General features: G+C 48.3%; 1 protein-coding gene across 1 annotated transcript; it reads left to right on the forward strand.

Annotated features, from left to right (window-relative positions):
• Nucleotides 1-419: 419 nt before the first annotated feature.
• Nucleotides 420-19,953, forward strand: LOC142091722 (von Willebrand factor A domain-containing protein 5A-like). The gene is made up of 20 exons (XM_075171102.1): nucleotides 420-450; nucleotides 982-1,220; nucleotides 4,133-4,355; nucleotides 4,682-4,824; nucleotides 4,957-5,071; nucleotides 5,249-5,376; nucleotides 5,521-5,609; nucleotides 5,866-6,010; nucleotides 6,409-6,491; nucleotides 8,159-8,273; nucleotides 8,449-8,613; nucleotides 8,896-8,999; nucleotides 9,255-9,436; nucleotides 9,601-9,807; nucleotides 16,138-16,189; nucleotides 17,123-17,310; nucleotides 17,996-18,053; nucleotides 18,108-18,265; nucleotides 19,283-19,538; nucleotides 19,887-19,953. Exons 1-20 carry the CDS (start codon nucleotides 420-422, stop codon nucleotides 19,951-19,953), a joined length of 2,748 nt encoding a protein of 915 aa, XP_075027203.1.
• Nucleotides 19,954-20,023: the final 70 nt, after the last annotated feature.

The raw sequence follows: 20,023 nt of genomic DNA on the forward strand, positions 1-20,023 counted from the left end.
GGACTGTACTGCACAGACAGAGATCCAGGCCTTATCTGTGAACACACTCCTTGGAACAGGCATTGGAGAGAAAAAAGACCTGTCTGCAATGTCCAGATTTAATCTCAGAGCACTAGTCGGTTCACTCCAGAAGGAACTGTCCAAAAACTGCACATACACTGTGGCTGATGGAACTAGCAGAGCCCTGGATCTAAACACGTAATGTATCACCTAACATTGCAAATGTATTTGAGGAATTTCAGTGTGAAATTTTACTTTGCAACTTATTTGTGTCTTGCTTAGACCTCTTCCTGCTCTCTTTGGTGCAAATCCAAATAATCCTCATTTCACCCACAACCGAGGCTATTAAATATTGCAGATACAAGCTAAATGAGTTCAGTTCATTGAAAACAAGCTTCAGTTTCGATAAAAGGGCAGAAATGCTGATTAGCCGCCACAAAAAACACCACAGTAAGAATGGAGTTGCCCATTAAAGAAAATCCAGTTTTGCTTTCAGATGTCTTGGCTCATGACTTTTTAATTTCAAAATTTCTCTAGTGATGGGAGTTCCAAACGACACTTGACATGAGGGCACCCTAGGTGTCCAGCAGCAATCCACTCAGTAATCCACTACCTGCAGCTGCCGAGACCCTATACTTCATCAGTTTGGCATGTCTGAGAAATCTTGCTGACAACACAGGCTCAGTCAGGAGCACGGACAGATGCAAACCAGTGATTGTTCAGGATTAGGCCTCTTTTTTTATTTACTTAGGGAGGCAGATTCTAAGTGCTTTCATGAGACTTAAAAGCTTTGTGGATATTGGAAACTAGTCCCTGGACGAGAATATCACTGGCACGTATTCTGCAATATGAGTTCCACCAAATCTTCCTACAGTGGCTTTACCCAAGATTTACACTGGAATTCAAGTTCACAAAACCCCAAAGGTGATTTTTTTCAAAGCACATACAATACAAAGAGTAATCAAAGATATTAAAAATGAGATAAACTTGCCTTGTTCTTTTCTTCCTATCCTGAAGTGGAGCTGGAAACCGTGACAGTAAATGTAACCATCCAGGACTTTGTAGCCGATGTAGAGTCTGAGCTGCTTTTCCGCAATATGCAGCAAGTCCCCAAGGAGACCATGTTCATCTTTCCTGTGGACTCTGACACTGTTGTACACACCTTCTACGCTACCATGGGGGACACTCGTATTGAAGCAATGCTCTGGGAGAAGGAGGAGGTACTGGGAATGTGGTGGGAGGGGGTGGTCCGCAGATTGGGATGAAGGGTGGAGGTGACAGAATGGAAGCCATTGTGCAGCAGGAAAACCATGATATAGTTGCTATCACGGAAACGTGGTGGGATGACTCGCACAACTGGAGTGCTGCAATGGATGGCTATAAACTCTTCAGAAGGGATAGGCAAGGAAGGAGAGGCGGTGGGGTAGCCCTATATGTTAGGGAATGTTTTGATCGTCTAGAGCTTAAGGATGGTGACAATAGGGTTGAGTGTTTATGGGTAAGAATCAGGGGGAAGGCCAACAAGGCAGATATCATGATGGGATCTGTTATAGACCACCCAACCAGGATGAAGAGGCAGACGAAATATTCTGTAAGCAGCTGGCAGAAGTCTCACAATCGCTAGCCCTTGTTCTCGTGGGGGACTTCAACTTACCAGATGTCTGCTGGAAATACAATACAGCAAAGAGGAAAGAGTCTAAGGAGGTTCCTGGAGTGTGTGGAAGATAACTTCCTGACACAGCTGGTGAGTGAGCTAACTAGGGAAGGCGCCCCACTGGACCTTTTGTTTTTGGACAGAGAAGGAGTTGTGGGTGATGTGATGGTTGAGGCTGTCTTGGGCACAGCGATCACAAAATGATAGAGTTTTTGATTCTTGGAGAAGTAAGGAGGGGGGTCAGCAGAACTGCTCCCTTGGACTTCCAGAGGGCAGACTTTGGCCTGTTTAGGGGCCTGGTTAACAGAGTCCCTTGGGAGGCAGTCCTGAAGGGCAAAGGAGTCCAGGAAGGCTGGACATCCTTCAAGAAGGAAATCTTAAAGGCGCAGGAGCAGGCTGTCCCCATGTGCCGAAAGATAAGCCTGCAGGGAAGACGACCAGCCTGGCTGAACAGAGAGCTTTGGCTGGAACTCAGGAAAAAAAGCAGAGCTTATGACCTTTGGAAGAAGGGCACGCAACTCAGGAGGACTACGAGGATGTCATGAGGTTATGCAGGGAGAAAATTAGAAGGGCCAAAGCCCAACTAGAACTTAATCTGGCTACTGCCATAAAAGACAATAAAAAATGTTTCTCTAAATACATTAGCAACAAAAGGAGGGCTAAGGAGACTCTCCATCCTTTGTTGGATGTGGGGGGAAACACAGTGACAAAGGATGATGAAAAGGCTGAGGTACTTAATGCCTTCTTTGCCTCAGTCTTTAAGAGTAAGTCCAGTTGTTCTTTGGGTACCCAGCCCCCTGAGCTGGAAGACAGGGACAGGGAGCAGAATGAAGCCCCCATAATCCAGGAGGAAATGGTTAGCGACCTGCCACACCACGTAGACACACACAGGTCTATGGAGCTGGATGGGATCCACCCAAGGGTACTGAGGGAGCTGGCAGCAGTGCTCACCAAGAAACTTTCCATCATTTACCAGCAGTCTTGGATAACCAGGGAGGTCCCAGTTGACTGGAGGTTAGCAAATGTGATGCCCATCTACAAGAAGGGCCGGAAGGAGGATCCGGGGAACTACAGGCTGGTCAGTCTGACCTAGGTGCCAGGAAAAGTTATGGAGCAGATCATCCTGAGTGCCATCACACGGCACATACAGGACAACCAGGTGATCAGGTCCAGTCAGCATGGGTTTATGAAAGGCAGGTCCTGCTTGCCTAACCTGATCTCCTTCTATGACCAGGTGACCTGCTTAGTGGATGAAGGAAAGGCTGTAGATGTGGTCTACCTAGTCTTTAGTAAAGCCTTTGACACCGTTTCCCACAGCGTTCTCCTGGAGAAACTGGCTGCTCATGGCTTGGATGGGTGTACTCTTCACTGGGTAAAAAACTGGCTGGATGGCCAGGCCCAAAGAGTTGTGGTGAATGGAGTTAAATCCAGCTGGTGGCTGGTCACAAGTGGTGTGCCCCAGGGCTTAGTATTGGGGCCAGTTCTGTTCAATATCTTCATGAATGATCTGGATGAGGGGATCGAGTGCACCCTCAGGAAGTATGCAGACAACACGAAATTGGGCGGAAGTGTTCATCTGTTTGAGGGTAGAAAGGCTCTACAAAGAGATCTGGACAGGCTGGATCGATGGGCTGAGGCCAGTCGTACGAGGTTCAACAAGGCTAAGTGCCGGGTCCTGCACTTGGGCCACAACAACCCCATGCAACGCTACAGGCTTGGGGAAGAGTGGCTGGAGAGGTACCCGGCAGAAAAGGACTTGGGGGTGCTGATTGACAGCTGGCTGAACATGAGCCGGCGGTGTGCCCAGGTGGCCAAGAAGGCCAACGGCATCCTGGCCTGTATCAGAAATAGTGTGGCCAGCAGGAGGAGGGAGGGGATCGTGCCCCTGTACTGGGCACTGGTGAGGCCGCACCTCGAATGCTGTGTTCAGTCTTGGGCCCCTCACTCCAAGAAAGACATGGAGGTGCTGGAGCGTGTCCAGAGAAGGGCAACAAAGCTGGTGAAGGGTCTAGAGAACAAGTCCTGTGAGGAGTGGCTGAGGGAACTGGGGTTGTTTAGCCTGGAAAAAAGGAGGCTGAGGGGAGACCTTATCGTGCTCTACAACTACCTGAAAGGAGGTTGTGGCGAGGTGGGTGTCGGTTCGTTCTCCCAAGTAACAAGTGATAGGACAGGAGGAAATGGTCTCAAGTTGAGCCAGGGGAGGTTTAGGTTGGATATTAGGAAAAGTTTCTTCACTGAAAGGGTCGTCAAGCATTGGAACAGGCTGCCCAGGGAAGTGGTTGAGTCTCCAGGCCTGGAGGTATTTAAAAGACGTGTAGATGTGGTGCTTAGGGACATGGTTTAGTGCTAGTGGACTTGGCAGTGCTAGCTTAACAGTTGGACTTGATGTTCTTAAAGGTCTTTTCCAACCTAAACAATTCTATGATTTTATGAATCCTGTGAAGACCTCAGTGACACATTTTTCTCCCTCTGTGGCAGGCCCAGCAGCTGTGTAAAGCCACTTCAGGCATGGAGAATTTAAGATACCTGCAGGACCAGTGGGATCTTTGGGGTCCTGTCTTCGCTTGTTTCTTGGGGACCCTGCCTCTTAACAGGGAGGTGACCATCACCCTGTGCTATGTCCAGGAGCTGCCACTGCAGCCTGATGGAGCTGCCCAGTTTTGCTGGCCATGCGAGCTGTTCCCCTCGAGAAAATACATTGGTGAGTGATCCCCCCGATGCATCCCCCAGCATCACTCCCCAGCATCCCTCTGGGTGGAGGACCCCCATATCTGCACACGTGCCTCAGTGAGAGAATCTGAATATTCCCCCTTGCACCTCACAGTCAGGAACGCCCACGGGTCTCCCCATATGTCTCACAGCAAGAGATCGCCACAGATCCCTGTACAAACCACAGTGTGAGTCTACAGATCCACCAGGTGGGATGGTGTCTGAAGGGTGTCTCAGATGCCACGTTTCCCCCCTACCAACAACAGACATGCCCCAGGGTCTCTTCTTTCACCTTCTCACACCTCTTTCTCACTGCAGGCTGGTTCTCTTCTGAGGAGGAGAGGCCCGAAAACGTGCACTTCAGCATCTGTCTGAAGTCAGCCCATGGTGTATCCCACATAGCCGTTAACAGCAGCTACACCCCTCTGCAATACACAGCTCCAGATCAGACATCTGCTGAGGTATGGCCCTGCCAGATGCTCGAGTCCCAACGGGCGAGTGGAGGGAAGGGTCTGCAGCCTGCTGACGCTCCTTAGGATTCCTCACTCCTTTTATTTGGTTCTCTTTCCTCCCCACACCCTACTTGTCCTCAGGTCTCCTTGAAATTGCCACCCTGGATGTGGGATGGTCTGAACTTGCTGGTGTATTACAGAGGGTCTCACACTCTCAGTGCTGTAGTGGAGAGGAGAGATCCCAAAGCCCCACCTGGTGAGTGAGGACGGTGGAAGTGGGGGTTAGGGAGAGGGTGTCAGGGAGACTGGGGGGATCTGAGGGGCTTTTCAGGCAATAAGTCAGAGCTGAGGGCTATGTGGAGGACAAAAGCAAAGAGACAGGGAAGCGGGCTCCAGCCTAAAAATCCTCCTTGTTTCCTGCCACACACTCCAGGCTCTCTGCTGGGAGACCCTGTGGCCATGGTGACACTGATGCCCAACATTCCTGAGGTGGTGCCCCATCCAGGCCAGCTTGGGGAATTGCTCTTTCTCATGGACCGCAGCCTCTTCCAGGATGCACAGGTACCACCAGAGGAGGTCTTTGGGGGGGGTTGTCCATACCGGTCATGCCCAGCTGGTGGGGAGAGAGGGAAGCTGCTTCACGTGGGCGGATGTTCTGCCTGGCTTCCCCATCTGAGCTCTGCCCATCCCTCCATCTGGCCCCAGAACACACTGCTCTTCCTCCTGAAGAGTTTGCCTCTGGGCTGTTACTTCAACATCTACAGTTTTGGGGCCACTTTCAAAGCCTTCTATCCGTGAGTTGGGGGTGATGATGGGGCAGGGCCGAGAGGTAAGTAAAGTATGACTTTTCTACGTGAAACTATGGGACAAGCTCTTGCTGGAAGGCAGTTATGGGGCAGGATATGTTGGGGACAGTGAGAGGGTAAGTCCTCTTTTCAGGGTGCTTCTGCAGCACTGGTAGTGGGGTAAGGCTTTGCTAGGGAGTGGCCATGTGAGGGTAGCCGTGGGCCAGGTTCTCCTCCCTCTGACACTCTGGGTGCCCTCCCACAGGCAGAGTGTGGAATACACGCAGGAAAGCATGGACCATGCAGTGGGGCGCATCTCCTCCATCTGCCCTGATCTGGGGGGCTGTGACCTGTTGGGTCTCCTAAAGTCTATCTACAGCACCCGTCTCCTTCATGGGCGCCCCCGTCAGGTACCAGGGCCAAAGGGTTATGGGGAGGGGAATGGGTGTAAACAATGGCGTCAAGGTAGACTTCAGGGCTCAGGGTGAGATATTCTGCTGCTGTTTGCACTGGGAGTTCGCGTGTCAGGGGGCATCCTCATGGCAGGGTGGGCAGTGTGGGAGGGCTTCTGTGGAATTTGCCTGCACTTGGGGAAGGTGGATCTTCCTTGTGGGGTGCCCCTTTGTGCTAAGAGGTGTCCTGGTGTTAATGAAAGGAGACACCCAATCTCTTGTCCTGTTTCAAGGCCAGAGGGCGCGAGAGGGTAAGGGAGCAAATGGGGAAGGCTTCCTGCGTTTTAGGAGGGTGTCTTTCCTCTACAGGGGTGCCCAGCCCTGGCAATCTTTGCTTCCCCTCCTCTCTCCCTCAGCTTTTCATCTTCATCCAAAGGAAGATCTCCAGTGAAGAGGAAGCTGTCATGGCTGAGGTCTACCGTTACCGGGACCAGCACAGGTAATGGGGGAGCCCTGTTCCTGTCCCCTAACACGCTAATTCACAACCTTCCTCTCCCCCTGACTGTCAGAGTCCTTCAAACATTCTCCCAGATCCTAGTCTGCCCCTGTCGCGAATGAGTGGTTTAGAGGTCGCTTAAAGAACCACCATCAAAGGTACTAGCAAAAAGTGGTTTTAATAGAAATTTATAAAAGTGTGACTTAACAGAGTTCGATGGCAAGGTTCACTCTATCACTTACTACATGGATGAAACATCCAAAGGAAAATTGGGTTAGAGTCGAGCTAGAATGATTTATACAGAGTCCGAAGACGCAAAAGGGTAAGGGAGACCCTCCCATTAAGTCATGAGGTTCAGAGCAGACCCACTTCCTTTCTAAACTCCTGATGGAGCTTAGGCGCGGCTGGATCCAATCCTAGTCCCAGACTTGGTCAACAGTTTATGCCTAAGGGATTATACGTGTCTAGCAGCAGTCTAAGATTCATTCACAGTTTTAAGGTACATCACAAGATTTTAGCAACACGTAATCATTGACTAATTTAACATTTACAAAGTGAGTTAATAGAATTTACTACAATCACAACAGTGACTTAATTACAGATTATGCTTACTATCGGTTATCTAAATCAATTCACACACACACACACAGAGAAATATATATAATTGTACAAAAGATATACCTGTTAAAAATTCCCCCCAAGTCCAGTGAAATATTTACGTCAAATGTCTCGGCATTTCTCAACGGCTGAGGGGTTGAGCCTCAAGGAGTGTTTCAGCCTAGGCCCCGTCGTCAGCTTTCGGCGACGGTCCTCCGAATATTGCAAACCTGAGAGTTTGCGAGCTCTGAGAGGCTCCCACTCAGAGGCAGATGCTGGGCGCAGCCCGCTGCGGTCCAGGAGAACTCAAAGGGTCTCACTTAGGACTTCTGTTTATAGGGTTGCAAGATGATTGGCTTTAGTCATCCATAAACTTCCATCCTGGCCACAGTCCAAGGTGGTAGTTACTAAAATTCTCAAGTTTTCAGTAAAATTGGCACATTTCCACTTGAGCTATGGCTCAGATAAGGGTGTCAGGGGATGACGAATTATCCCCGCTCTTGTTCCGCACCTTGGCCAGGCAGCAGGAGTTCCCAGTACAGTGAGTGCTGTTCCCCACCTCAGCCATGCAAGAGTTCCTGGTATGGTCAAGGGACGCTTCACCGCCCAACGCATTACACAAAGGCCAAGGCCTAACGGGAGTTCCTGAGATCATAGAGCGGCCCAGGAGAGGTGGGGGGAAATGCACCACCATGGCCCCAGATCTTCTCTTTACCTCGATGGAACTTCAGCAACAACGCCCACACACACTTTCCTTACCTCACTAAGACTGCCTATACTCTTCATCTAGCGGGCCTCCTCTCCCAATCTTCCCCTGCTCTTAGAACTTTTCCTCTTCCCCCTCACCCTGCAATACCTCCGTGTGCTCTGTGGGCCCAAAACCCGTTCTCACTATCTCCCTGTCCAGCAGGCAATGTCTCTCACCCCGGAGTGAATGGGAAAACTCTGAGTCAGTTTCATTTCTACGATCAGAAGCATTCTTACCTCTCCAGACTTTGTCCTTTGTACCACCCTTGTCCTTCGTGCCTCTCACCTTCGTCCCACCTCTAACCTCCCCCTCTTTTCCTGTACAGGTGTTTCTGTTTTCCTACTAACAGATGTGACAGCTTCAACCTTTCCCAGGCCATGGCCCTGGAGACCAAAGGTGAATGTGTGTGCATCCACTCCAGGATGGACATGACATCCGAGGTAATGACCCAGGTAGTCCTCTGCTCTATTCAACATCTCCCATGGCTCTTCTAGACATGCAAGGCAATCCAAATACCACCATCCACTCCAACTCAGAGAGCCCCTCCAAGTTCCCCCCCCTCCCAGAACTGGGAGGGAACCCAAGTGGTCTGTGCTCTCTGCTTCCCCTTACCAGGCAGTGAAATGCCTGCAGCGCGCTCTGCAGCCTCTGGCAAGTGGGATCTCACTACATTGGGACCTTCCACCTGGCCTGGAGGTGTCAATGATCAGAAAAGCTCCTGAGATGATCTTCCAGGGACATCAGAGATCCATCTATGCCCAAATCCATGGGCAAGCACAGGTGAGAGTGAGCCAGGAACTGTATGCACTGGGGCAGGGCTTTCTGGAAGGTAAAGGACCCACTCCCTGTTTCACCTTCCCAGCACTGAGAGTCCTTCACCTCCATTAGACCTGAGAGAGACCAGGATCAGGGCTCTGTGAACCCCTTCTTTCCCCAGAGACACCACTGCTTCTGCTCCAACCATGGACATCTACCACCTTAGGAGAGCAGGGAGGGAACCTAGGCAGCCAGGCTGCCTTGCAGATGAACATTTCTGTCTGACTCTTTCCCTTCTGCCACCAGGATCCAGAGGGGGGTGAGGGAGCAGTGACCCTTCAGTACCACGTGGGCAGCCAGTCCTTCGATTACACACTCAGGTTCTCACTGTCCCCATCATCAGATGGCAGGTGAGAGGGTAACAGACTTGCCCATGAGGCAGAGTGGCAAGGTCTGGAGGAGGGGCAGCAGGTGCCCCTTTGCTTCCCACTGCAGCCGGAGGTGGGAAGAGATTCTGGGCATCCAGTGCTCCCCCCTTGTCCCGTCTGCCCTGACCTTGGGAGAGGACCTGGGTGAACATTACCCCACTGCCCTCTCCTCTTTACTGCACGTGTCCCTTGCCCCTCCCCGAGGTGGAACCAAGGACTAACTCCCTGCCCCTGCAGGCTGCCTGTGCACCGCATGGCCATGATGCACCTGCTGTGGAAACTGGCCTGGGAGGGGACAAGCAGGGCAGAGAAGGACATCCGGCACAGCGCAGTTAAGTCCAGCGTCAGCCTGGGGGTTCCGTCCCCCTTCACATCCAGTGTGGCAGTACGCATGAAACAGAGGGATGCCTGGCACCGTGGTAAGGCCAGAAACGGTGGGGATAGGACTGGGAGGGGAAAGCGGGACTTGTTCATCCGATGCCTCCTCACCATCTGCAGCCCCCTATCCTGTGGGCCTGACCACCCTTTTGCCTACCTCTAATACCCATGAGTCTAAGCTCCATCTCCCCACTTCTCTCCCCAGATTCTTTGCCTCCAGACTCCTCCACGTTGTTCTCTCCCTCTTGCAACCTGGTTCCCTGCCAGCTGCTCTGGTTGCATGGCTTCAGGCCTGTGTGGTTCAAGTCCACCAAGTTTTGGATGGTCCAGAAGTGCCAGTTTTGCCTTGAGAGGCTTGGTCGCAAAGCCCCTGACACTGAGGCACTCACCCAGCTTCCAGCATCCTGTAAAGGTAAGGAGAAACTTCTTAGCTGAGCATTCTCAAAATGTGCTGGACTAGGGTTGAACCCTCCTTTCAGCATCTATCATCTTCTCACCAGACTTCCTGACTGTCATTGTGCTAGGGATGGCTGGAGTGACGGACAAAGCAAACTCCCAGACATGAGGACACACTTTGCTGGGATGGAAGGCTACTGCCAGGGTCCTGAACACACTTAATAGGCCCTAATGGTCCTGGGGCCTCCCAGGACCCTTCCCATTGGCCCAGGGGTCTCACTGATGTTGTACAAGTAGCGGTGTTCAGCTCAGCCACAGATGTGCCTGGCCATGGACTCCATTGATCCACACCCTGACCCGTGGACTGACTTCCCAGCTTGACCCTGGACCTGCCTTTTCACCATGGACTTGCCTGATAATCTGGACTCCTGACTGACCTTGTCTGCCGTCCTCGGACTGCCCTGCTTGTCTCTCTCCGGTGCTGCAGGGCTGGACCCTGGCTGGTGAAGCCCCTGCCCTGCTGGTCATGTTATTGAGCCTGGTTCCCTGTCCCTTAGGGAGGACCTGGCCCTCACTGCTCCTTGACAATCTTATTTGTAGTCAGACAGAAATGGGCACTTGAAGAGATCAGTTAATCTATTTTCAATGACTACTGTAAGATGCCCAAAGGAGCCAGAGCCTCCGCATGCAGCTGCCTCCACTGTCCCTAAAGTGAACATGGCTGAAAATACCCAGAGAAGCAGCAATTTGAATATCCCAGCACATTTTAAATTCTCACAAGACACTAAACTTCATCAACTTGAGTCAACCTCCAAAAGAAATTCCAAATCAAATACTATGTTAGGAAGGAACGCAAACTACAACAAGGAATGGTGATAGTTTTGTATAGTGTCCTTCCCTCACCTAATTCCCCCAACAATATGAAAGAATCCAATGTCAACATCATGTGTCCTCACCCTGCTCAACAGCACGAGGTTCTCTTTGATGAATGTCATCAACTGCCCTTAAGGAAGGAGTAATGTCACTTACAGGCAGAAAAATCCAAGTTAGCCCTAAGGAAAAAAGGGAGGATACAAAATTTGTGAGCTTTCCCCCGACGCACCCTTGATAGCCTGACAGCTTGATAACCTTGGTAGGTTACCATACAATACCTATGAACAAGACAAAAATGGCTCACATTCTACAAGTATCTGTTTCTCCAACTGCCTAGAAAAGAAGCCCAAACAATGCGATGATCAGCGTACCAACCTGCCAGAATCTGTTCAGACATTTCTTTGAAAATTGCTTTGACAATGATTGTAATGCATTTCTGCAGTCTCCAACCCAATGACACAAAAGGAGGTTCTCCAAAGCCATAGCCACACACGTACCTCAAAAGGATCTCCAGAGCTGAAACCAAAGGAAATGATCAGATCTGTTCACCACTGTGCTCAAAGGACCAGAGGATAGGCAGAATTTATTGCCAGGCCAGCATCAATCAAAGAGATGATTTTGGTTTTGACCAAAAGGGTCAGAGGGTTGAATGTTAGCTAATCAAATGAAAAAAAAAAAAGAGATTTCATAAGACAAATATAAACATATATATATATATGACCAGCCCCAAAAGAGTCCATTGGTCTTCACTCATGATGCACCCCAAAAATGTATTGAAACCTCCCTCTCCTTGCCTCTCCTGCCCAACCAGATGTCCAGCTGTATTCTGACAAGAGGAATCCAAATCCCTCTGACCTCTCTCTCTGACTGTGGTCAATTGCAGACCAGAATTCCTGATGGGCTTTTTGAAGGTCAAGAGATCACAACCCTAGAATTATGCAACCATCATTTTAAGATAAGAAGATCTTTGAGCAGAGAAATGAATGCATGAGCCAGCTAGAGATCATGACACCTAACTGCAGTTGTCTAAATGCAGGTTTCTACTTACACGCTAGGTGGCAAAGCTTCCATTATCATAAGTGCACATCCAGCTAGGGCAGGCGATGGAATCTAGAGACCGATGGAGTCTTAGTACAGCTGAAACAGATTTGAATAAGTCACTCAAGGCACAAACTATGCAGGACTTGGGCCCTACACCAGCTGGCATATTTGCCAGGCTTGAGGCTCACAGGCTCTGGAATGGACTGGTTACACCAGTGCTGCACAAGAGTGGGGCCTGACCTTTTCTGGGCCTCTTACAGCATTCTTGTGGTTCAGGGGGATTGCTATTTCCCTTCATCTTCTTTCCAGCTGAAAGTGAGAGCCATGCTACAGCCCAGTAGAATGACCTGTACGAGGTAGGGGAATATTAGCTGAAAGCCATGAGAGCATCAAGAAATCATGTGAGAAGAACGTGAGAAGATCAGCCCAGTGAAAGAGTTTGGAGGACTGTACTGCACAGACAGAGATCCAGGCCTTATCTGTGAACACACTCCTTGGAACAGGCATTGGAGAGAAAAAAGACCTGTCTGCAATGTCCAGATTTAATCTCAGAGCACTAGTCGGTTCACTCCAGAAGGAACTGTCCAAAAACTGCACATACACTGTGGCTGATGGAACTAGCAGAGCCCTGGATCTAAACACGTAATGTATCACCTAACATTGCAAATGTATTTGAGGAATTTCAGTGTGAAATTTTACTTTGCAACTTATTTGTGTCTTGCTTAGACCTCTTCCTGCTCTCTTTGGTGCAAATCCAAATAATCCTCATTTCACCCACAACCGAGGCTATTAAATATTGCAGATACAAGCTAAATGAGTTCAGTTCATTGAAAACAAGCTTCAGTTTCGATAAAAGGGCAGAAATGCTGATTAGCCGCCACAAAAAACACCACAGTAAGAATGGAGTTGCCCATTAAAGAAAATCCAGTTTTGCTTTCAGATGTCTTGGCTCATGACTTTTTAATTTCAAAATTTCTCTAGTGATGGGAGTTCCAAACGACACTTGACATGAGGGCACCCTAGGTGTCCAGCAGCAATCCACTCAGTAATCCACTACCTGCAGCTGCCGAGACCCTATACTTCATCAGTTTGGCATGTCTGAGAAATCTTGCTGACAACACAGGCTCAGTCAGGAGCACGGACAGATGCAAACCAGTGATTGTTCAGGATTAGGCCTCTTTTTTTATTTACTTAGGGAGGCAGATTCTAAGTGCTTTCATGAGACTTAAAAGCTTTGTGGATATTGGAAACTAGTCCCTGGACGAGAATATCACTGGCACGTATTCTGCAATATGAGTTCCACCAAATCTTCCTACAGTGGCTTTACCCAAGATTTACACTGGAATTCAAGTTCACAAAACCCCAAAGGTGATTTTTTTCAAAGCACATACAATACAAAGAGTAATCAAAGATATTAAAAAGGAGATAAACTTGCCTAGGAGGTTTTCATGGGATGATTGTAACACTCCTTCTAGAGTACCTTCTTCTCCAAGACACACTGAGGAAGACCAAGTGGAGACAAAGCACAAAAACCAGTCACACTCAAGAAACAGATAGATGGCAACCTACAGGGCAACTTTTTACTACAAATGCAGGTGGGCATTTCTACCGGGGATGAAGAGGGCATCATTGTCATGATAATCACTAATGTACAATACCTGCCTCCAAATTCCTTTTCTATCTCTTTGCCCAGTTCAGCACAGCTCTCCATTCTTTCCTCCTTTGTTTTCATTGCCCAAGTATTACACATCTCAATGCACAGTTGGTAGGATGCACTTTTTCCTTGTCTTCTTAAAAAGAGAGAAAAGAAGAAAAGGAAAATATGAGAAGGCACAACAAAGGAATCGCCATTTGTAAAACCATGTTACTGAGAAAACAAATGGTTAGAAATCTCAGCATCGTTCACTTGCCTGACAATATATTCAACAATGTCTCGAAGACTTCCTTAGGATCACTCACAGCACACAACTGAAGGTCTAGTAGAAGAAGAGCGGGCTGATAAGCCATGAAAGTATCTGAATGACTCTCTAAGAAAGAGACGATAAAAGTTACATCCGAGTGGAATTTGTCTTACCAAACAGCTGATTAGACAGTAATTGACACGGGAATTAATGAAGATGTAGTCCCTGCATTCAGTGAAATCTGTAGAAACACTGACCTCATTCCTCTTATCCTAAAGAAGCTGTTTAAGCTGGTGAGAGGAACCATGTGCCAAAGCGAGTATTTCTCTCTGTTGACAATAAAACCACCTAACACTGAGCATTCACACCTGGACAGCTGCACAACCATACCAGGATTCAGATGGCCTTTGTATTCATCTTGGAAGAAAAGTTCCATGAAGCAAAGTAGCAGGAGGAGGAGCGGAAATATAGTTTGGAGTAAATGCAAATTTTCTAATATGCCTCAAATACTTCATTCCCATTTTGAATTTAAAAATAAATAAATAAATGAATGAATGAATAAATAAAGGAATAAAGGAATAAAAAATGTAGTGATGATTTGAGTGAAGCGTGATGTGATTTGTTCCAGTATTACCAAGAAAATACTGTGGGAATGCATTTTGTGTTTCAGAGTCATTAAAATCTAAATTTTCCAGGTGAAGATTTCAATATGAAAGGAGAACAAAAAAAAAAAAAAGAAAAAAAATTCTGTGGGAAATCTGAATTTTATAAAAAGAGAAAGAGAACAGGATAACAGGTCCATGAAAGGTGCCATATTTAATATTTACTTTCTTTTCCTTGAAGTCTGTTGTCAACCAGCAATGATGGTTAGCACAATATGATTTATCTTCTACTAAATTTACGTTTGGAAGAACATATGTGCTGGCATGCACTTATTTCAGGAACTGGAGCTGAGCCGTTCCTCATCTGGATTTTTATGTCTAAATCTTAAGTCTAAGTTCTCACACCGAAAGAGCCACAGGCACTGGCGTACAGACTGCTTGTAGCAGCAGACGTGAGGGCGAGCCAGATCTGCTCTTGCACCTGCTCTGCCCACCCTGCTGTCCCCGAGTTTCCCAGGTGGAAAGATCAGCTGGCGTATTGCAATCTGGAGCCAGCACTAACGCACAGGCAGTGTGGACAAGCACGAAGTTTGGACCTGAGTGTGAGCGTGAGCCTTGAATCTGCCTGGTGCAGGCTTCACTTGTACTCCCTGGCCACAGCAGCTACACACGAGTGCGGTAACACCACCTTCCCAGAAGCCCGTTAGTAAAGTGCATCTGACACGAGTGAATCCCTCCAAAATGTCAGCGTGGTTATTTTAGTTGCATGTTCAAGATCTCACAAATGGTTATGTATATGAGAGACAAGAAGGTCTGGATTTCCTTGTGGCTGGCTGACGCTCCTGTCAGTCCCCTAAGGGAAACATGGGGCAAGCAGAAAAGAATGTTAAATTTAAAAAAAAAAAATAAAAAAACCAACGAAGCAGCACAATAACCCACCAAGTCTATGCAAGGACCTGCCTTCACATAAGTAAACTCTTCTTTGTGGGAACAAGGTGAGACTGTCTTGGAAGAAATAAAAGGATAATTAAAATAAGAATACCCCTCCCAATAAAATAGTCATTGTCTGCCAATGAAAGACATCAGGAAAGCTAGCCATGCACCTAAGCATAGAGGTACAGTGCTATTTTAGATTCCTCGGAGGATCTCACCTGCCTTGTGGCTGACACTCCAGAAGAGTACCAATCTCCTGCTGGTTCTGTTCATCACTCATAGCTGTGTCTTCGTTGTCTCAGATACTTGACAGCATCTCAGTCACCTCAATTATTCCCCCAGGAGTTTTGATAGCCCCCTGCCTCTGAGTTTAAGATATCATCTCTGATGCTTCCACATCTCAAGGAATCTAATGTGAAGAAGATCAGTCCACATTCACTGACGTGATATTTAAACTTTCCCCTGTGGTACTGGCAGAGATTCACCTGACCAAAATTGGACTTCTACAGTCCACGCTCATGCTGCCATAGATTTCTATTCAATGGAGAGGCATTTCCAGACAAAGTTTCATCACATCTTTAAGCAGATACCTAAATGTTTCTGTGAAGAGCACCTGTGAAGTTCTTCTTTCTCACTCATGAAGAGACCTTAAGGTGAGTAACTCAAATGTTCATAACAATGTCATAACTGTCTAAAATGACATGCAAGAAGCAGTGTTTTACTTTGGCCATTTTCAGAGAAATTCAGTTAAGGTTGGAAGGGACCTCTGGAGATCACCTAGCCCACCTCCTGTGCTCAAACGAGGGTCAGATACAGCAGGTTGCTCAGGGCCATATCCCCCTGGGTTTTTAAATAGCTCCAAGAATGCAGACTCCACAGTCTCTCTGGGAAACCTGTTCCAGTGTTCAGCCATCCTCACAGTAAAAAAGTTTTTTCTTATGTTTACATGGAATTTCTTGTATTTGAATTTGTGTTCATTGCCTCGTGTCCTTTCAGTAGATATCACTGACAAGAGTCGGGTTCCATCTTCTTTGAATCCTCCCATGAGGTATTTATACAAATTGACAGCATCCCCACTGAGCCTTCTCTTCTCCAGGCTGAACAGTTCCAGCTCTCTCAGTCTCTCCTCATATGAAAGATGCTCCAGTCCCTGAATCATCTTTGTGGCCCCTTTCTGGACCCCCTACAGTATGTCCACATCTTTCTCATACTGGGGAGCCCAGAACCGGACACAGTACTCCAGCTGTGGCATCGCCAGTGCTGAGAAGAAGGGACCTCCCTCGACCTGCTGGTGGTGCTCTTCCTAATGCAGCCCAGGATACCATTAGCCTTCCTTGCCACAAGGGAACACTGCTGGCTCATGTTCAACTTGGTGTTCACCAGGATCCCCACGTCTTGACTGAAAAGCTGCTTTCCAGCTGGTCTGTCCCCAGGCTGTCCTGGTGCCTGGGGTTATTCCTCTCCACGTGCAGGACCTTGCATTTCCCTTTGCTGAACTTCATGAGGCTCCTGTTGGTCCATTTCTCCAGCCTGTCAAGACTTTACCCAACCAGTCCTCCCGGTTTCAAATTATCTGCAAACTTGCTGAGGGTGCACTTGGTCCCATCATCTGAGTCATTAATGATGATGTTAAAAGTATCAGACTTAGAATTTAGTCCTGTAGTAGACCACTAGTGCCTGGCCTCCAGCTGAACTTCATGCCACTGAACACAGCTCTCTGGGCCCACAAGTTCAGGCAGTTTTCAATCCACCCCACCGTCCACTTAGCTAGACTATAATTCCTCAGTTTGTCCATGAGGATGTGATGGGAGGCAGTGTCAAAAGCCTTACTAAGAGGATGGTAAACAACATCTGCTGCTCTCTGTTCATCCACCAAGACAGCCATCTCATTGTAGAAGGCTTTCATGTTGGCTAAGCATGATTTGCCCTTCATAAATCCATGCTGACTACTCCTCATCAGCTTCTTATGCTGGTCTTCCAGGAGGATTTGCTCAATCACCTTCCCAGGGACTGAGCTGGCTGACCTGAGGCTTCCTGGATCCTCCTTCCTGCTCTTTCTGAAGACAGGAATGGCACCTTTCTTCCAGTCATCAGAAACCTCCCTCTATTGCCATGACCTTCCAAAGATGGTTGAGAGTGGCCTTGCAATGACATCAACCAGCTCCACCAGTGGGTGTATCCCATCAGGTCCCACGGACTTGCCTATGTCCAATTTGTTTGCATGTTCCTTAACCTGATGCAATTTGTTTACATGTTGCCAAGGACAAGGGACTTCCTTGCTCCAGACTTTCCCACTGGTCTCAGGGTCCAGGGGTTGCCAGTCTAAACAGTAAAGAGTGAGCAAAGGCAGCACTGAATACCTCAGCCTTTTCCATGTCCTTTGTCACCAGGACTCCTGCCCCATTCAGCAGCAGGCCCACATTTTACCTAGTCTTCCTTTTGCTGCTGATAGACCTATGGAAGCCCTTTTTGTTGCCCTTCACATCCCTCGCCAGATGTAGCTGTGCTTGACACTTCAGGTCTCACTTGGCAGTTTCCTTAGTGCCCACGATGAGGAGCCGTGGGGGGTGATAACCTGAGGGCCACGCAAGCAACAGCTATCTCTCCACAAGGTCTCCCAAATCCAAGCCCCCAACAAGCAGCAAACCTCCCTAGACAAGCGATCAGATTGGCAGATGGGGGTGTCTGCCCACTGCAGCATGGAGTCTCTCACTACTATCATTCACCTCTTCCTTCTGTTGGTGGTCAGGCTCATCTGGCTCTCATGCTTCATTTGACAGAGCTCTCACTCCTTCATGCTCTCCCTCCTCTTTTCTGAGCATACTAAATGTATTCCATAACTTCAAATCTTCAGGTGGAGCAGGAGCCTTCCTGCTGGTGCCAGAAGTCACCAGCTTCCAGCTTTGGCAATTGTGAGTCTCCACTTGACAATCGGATACCCACAGAGCGCTCCTCCTTTGATACAGTTGGAATTTTGGCTCTTCAAGCTGCACAGTCTTGGATAAGATCTGGACAATCTCTGCCTTGTCATCTCTGATGATGACAAATGGCATACCAGTGGAGCTTCTGTTAGGCATAGCTGTATTTCTGTTTGGAACTAGAGGACTGCAGGGATTACTTGAGGGTAATGTGAAGTGTGTGCTCAATTTCAGCACGTGCAACAACTGATTTGAGCCTAGCAGCAACAGAAAAAATGTAGTACCTCATATAAACTTCAGATTTTCTTCCATGCTTCGAAGAGCACTCCCCCCAAAAAAAGATGTGCTTAAAGTGCTTGCTTTATAATAGTCTCACTAAGAATTCAATCCAAGTTTGCCTTTCAGTAGTACACTTCTCTTACTTAACTTTCAAAATCTGTAAAACAGATGTCTAAACCGGAACTCCTTTGCCTAGTCTTCCCTTTGTCTACTGAAAGGATTATACACCTCCTGAGATTATTTACTCACTTTTCCTCCTGCTAGGTCTACACAGTTTTGTGGACCAGATTTTTGTGTTACTTAAGGCCAGAGTCCCATGGAAAACATCAGTGTCCTGCTTTCATCTGGGAGAGACTTAACTTTCTTTCTGGTGGCTGGTGGGGCGTGCTGTGTTTTGGGTTTGGTATGAGAGGAGCGTTAATGGCCCATTGATGTTTTGGTTGTTGCTGAGTGGTACGTGCACTGGGGACTTTTTGGCTTTGCATGCTCTGCCAGGTGCACAGGAAGCTGGGGCAGGGAGCATAGCCAGGGCGGTTGAACCAGCTGGCCAATGGGGTATTCCATACCATATGACGTCATGCTCTGTATAAAAGCTGGGGAGGCGGGGGGCGGTTCTCACGGTTCAGGACACATGGGGTGTCGGTCAGCGGGTGGTGAGCAGTTGCATTGTGCATCGCCTGCTATGTATATTCTATTATTGTTGTTGTTATCATTGTTATTATTACTGTTCTACTTTGTTTTATTTCAGTTATTAAACTGTTTTTATCTCAATCCGTGAGTTTTCCTATTTGTGCCCTCCCGATTCTCTCCCCCATCCTACTGGAGTGGGGGGCTGAGCAAGCGGCTGCATGGTGTTTAGTTGCTGGCTGGACTTAAACCACGACACCATGGACTTGTTCCCATTCCTTTGCCTGCTCTAACCCTGTGTTCTCTCTGCTTGGCAGCTGAAGCCAAGGACCAAACTGAGGAAGTGAGTCGTATCCCCTTGCCCAGCCACAACGAGCGTGTGGAACCGGGAACTATATGCAAAGTGGCTGGCTGGGGCTGGACATTGATGACATGGGATAAGACTAGTGTGCTGATGGAGATGGACCTGAAGGTGCAGCATGACAAAGTGTGTGAGGAGTCTTTCAAAAGAAACTATCTGTGTCAGTCTATGATCTGCACTGGTGATGAGGATGGCAAGAAATCTACTTCTGTGTAAGTGTTGTTTCGGGCTCCAAGCTTGGGATTGAGGTTGGGACTAAACAGTCAGGTTGGTTCTCAGGTGGGGGACGAGGGGGATTAAAATGAACTGGATACTTCAGAATGATGTGCCGAGGCTCCTCTCAGGAGCTCTGAAGCTGATGTGCTGACTGAACCGGGGTGCAATTGCCCAACTGTCAGCATCGTGTGCCTTTTTACGTACCTGGGGATATTCTACCCAGTCTAGCCACTGCTCCAGCAGGCTCCAGATCTCATGTAAATCCTTTGTCATATCCTCCTGACACAGTGGGATGGCTCGGATATGCCCACATGTCTAAAGTAGGACTACGTTCTTCTTTTCAGGGTTGTGAAGGCAGTTTCGGAACCTCAGACAGACTCCAGGTTTGAATTGCTTCACGGATCGGCTTAGAGGAGTAGTGAGGCAGCTACAAGCCCTGTGGAGCTGGGCCTGGAGGGAGATGGTCGAAAGAGGAGGTTCT

This window comes from Calonectris borealis, chromosome 22 (genome assembly GCF_964195595.1).
Source record: "Calonectris borealis chromosome 22, bCalBor7.hap1.2, whole genome shotgun sequence".
Taxonomy (NCBI): Eukaryota; Metazoa; Chordata; class Aves; order Procellariiformes; family Procellariidae; genus Calonectris; species Calonectris borealis.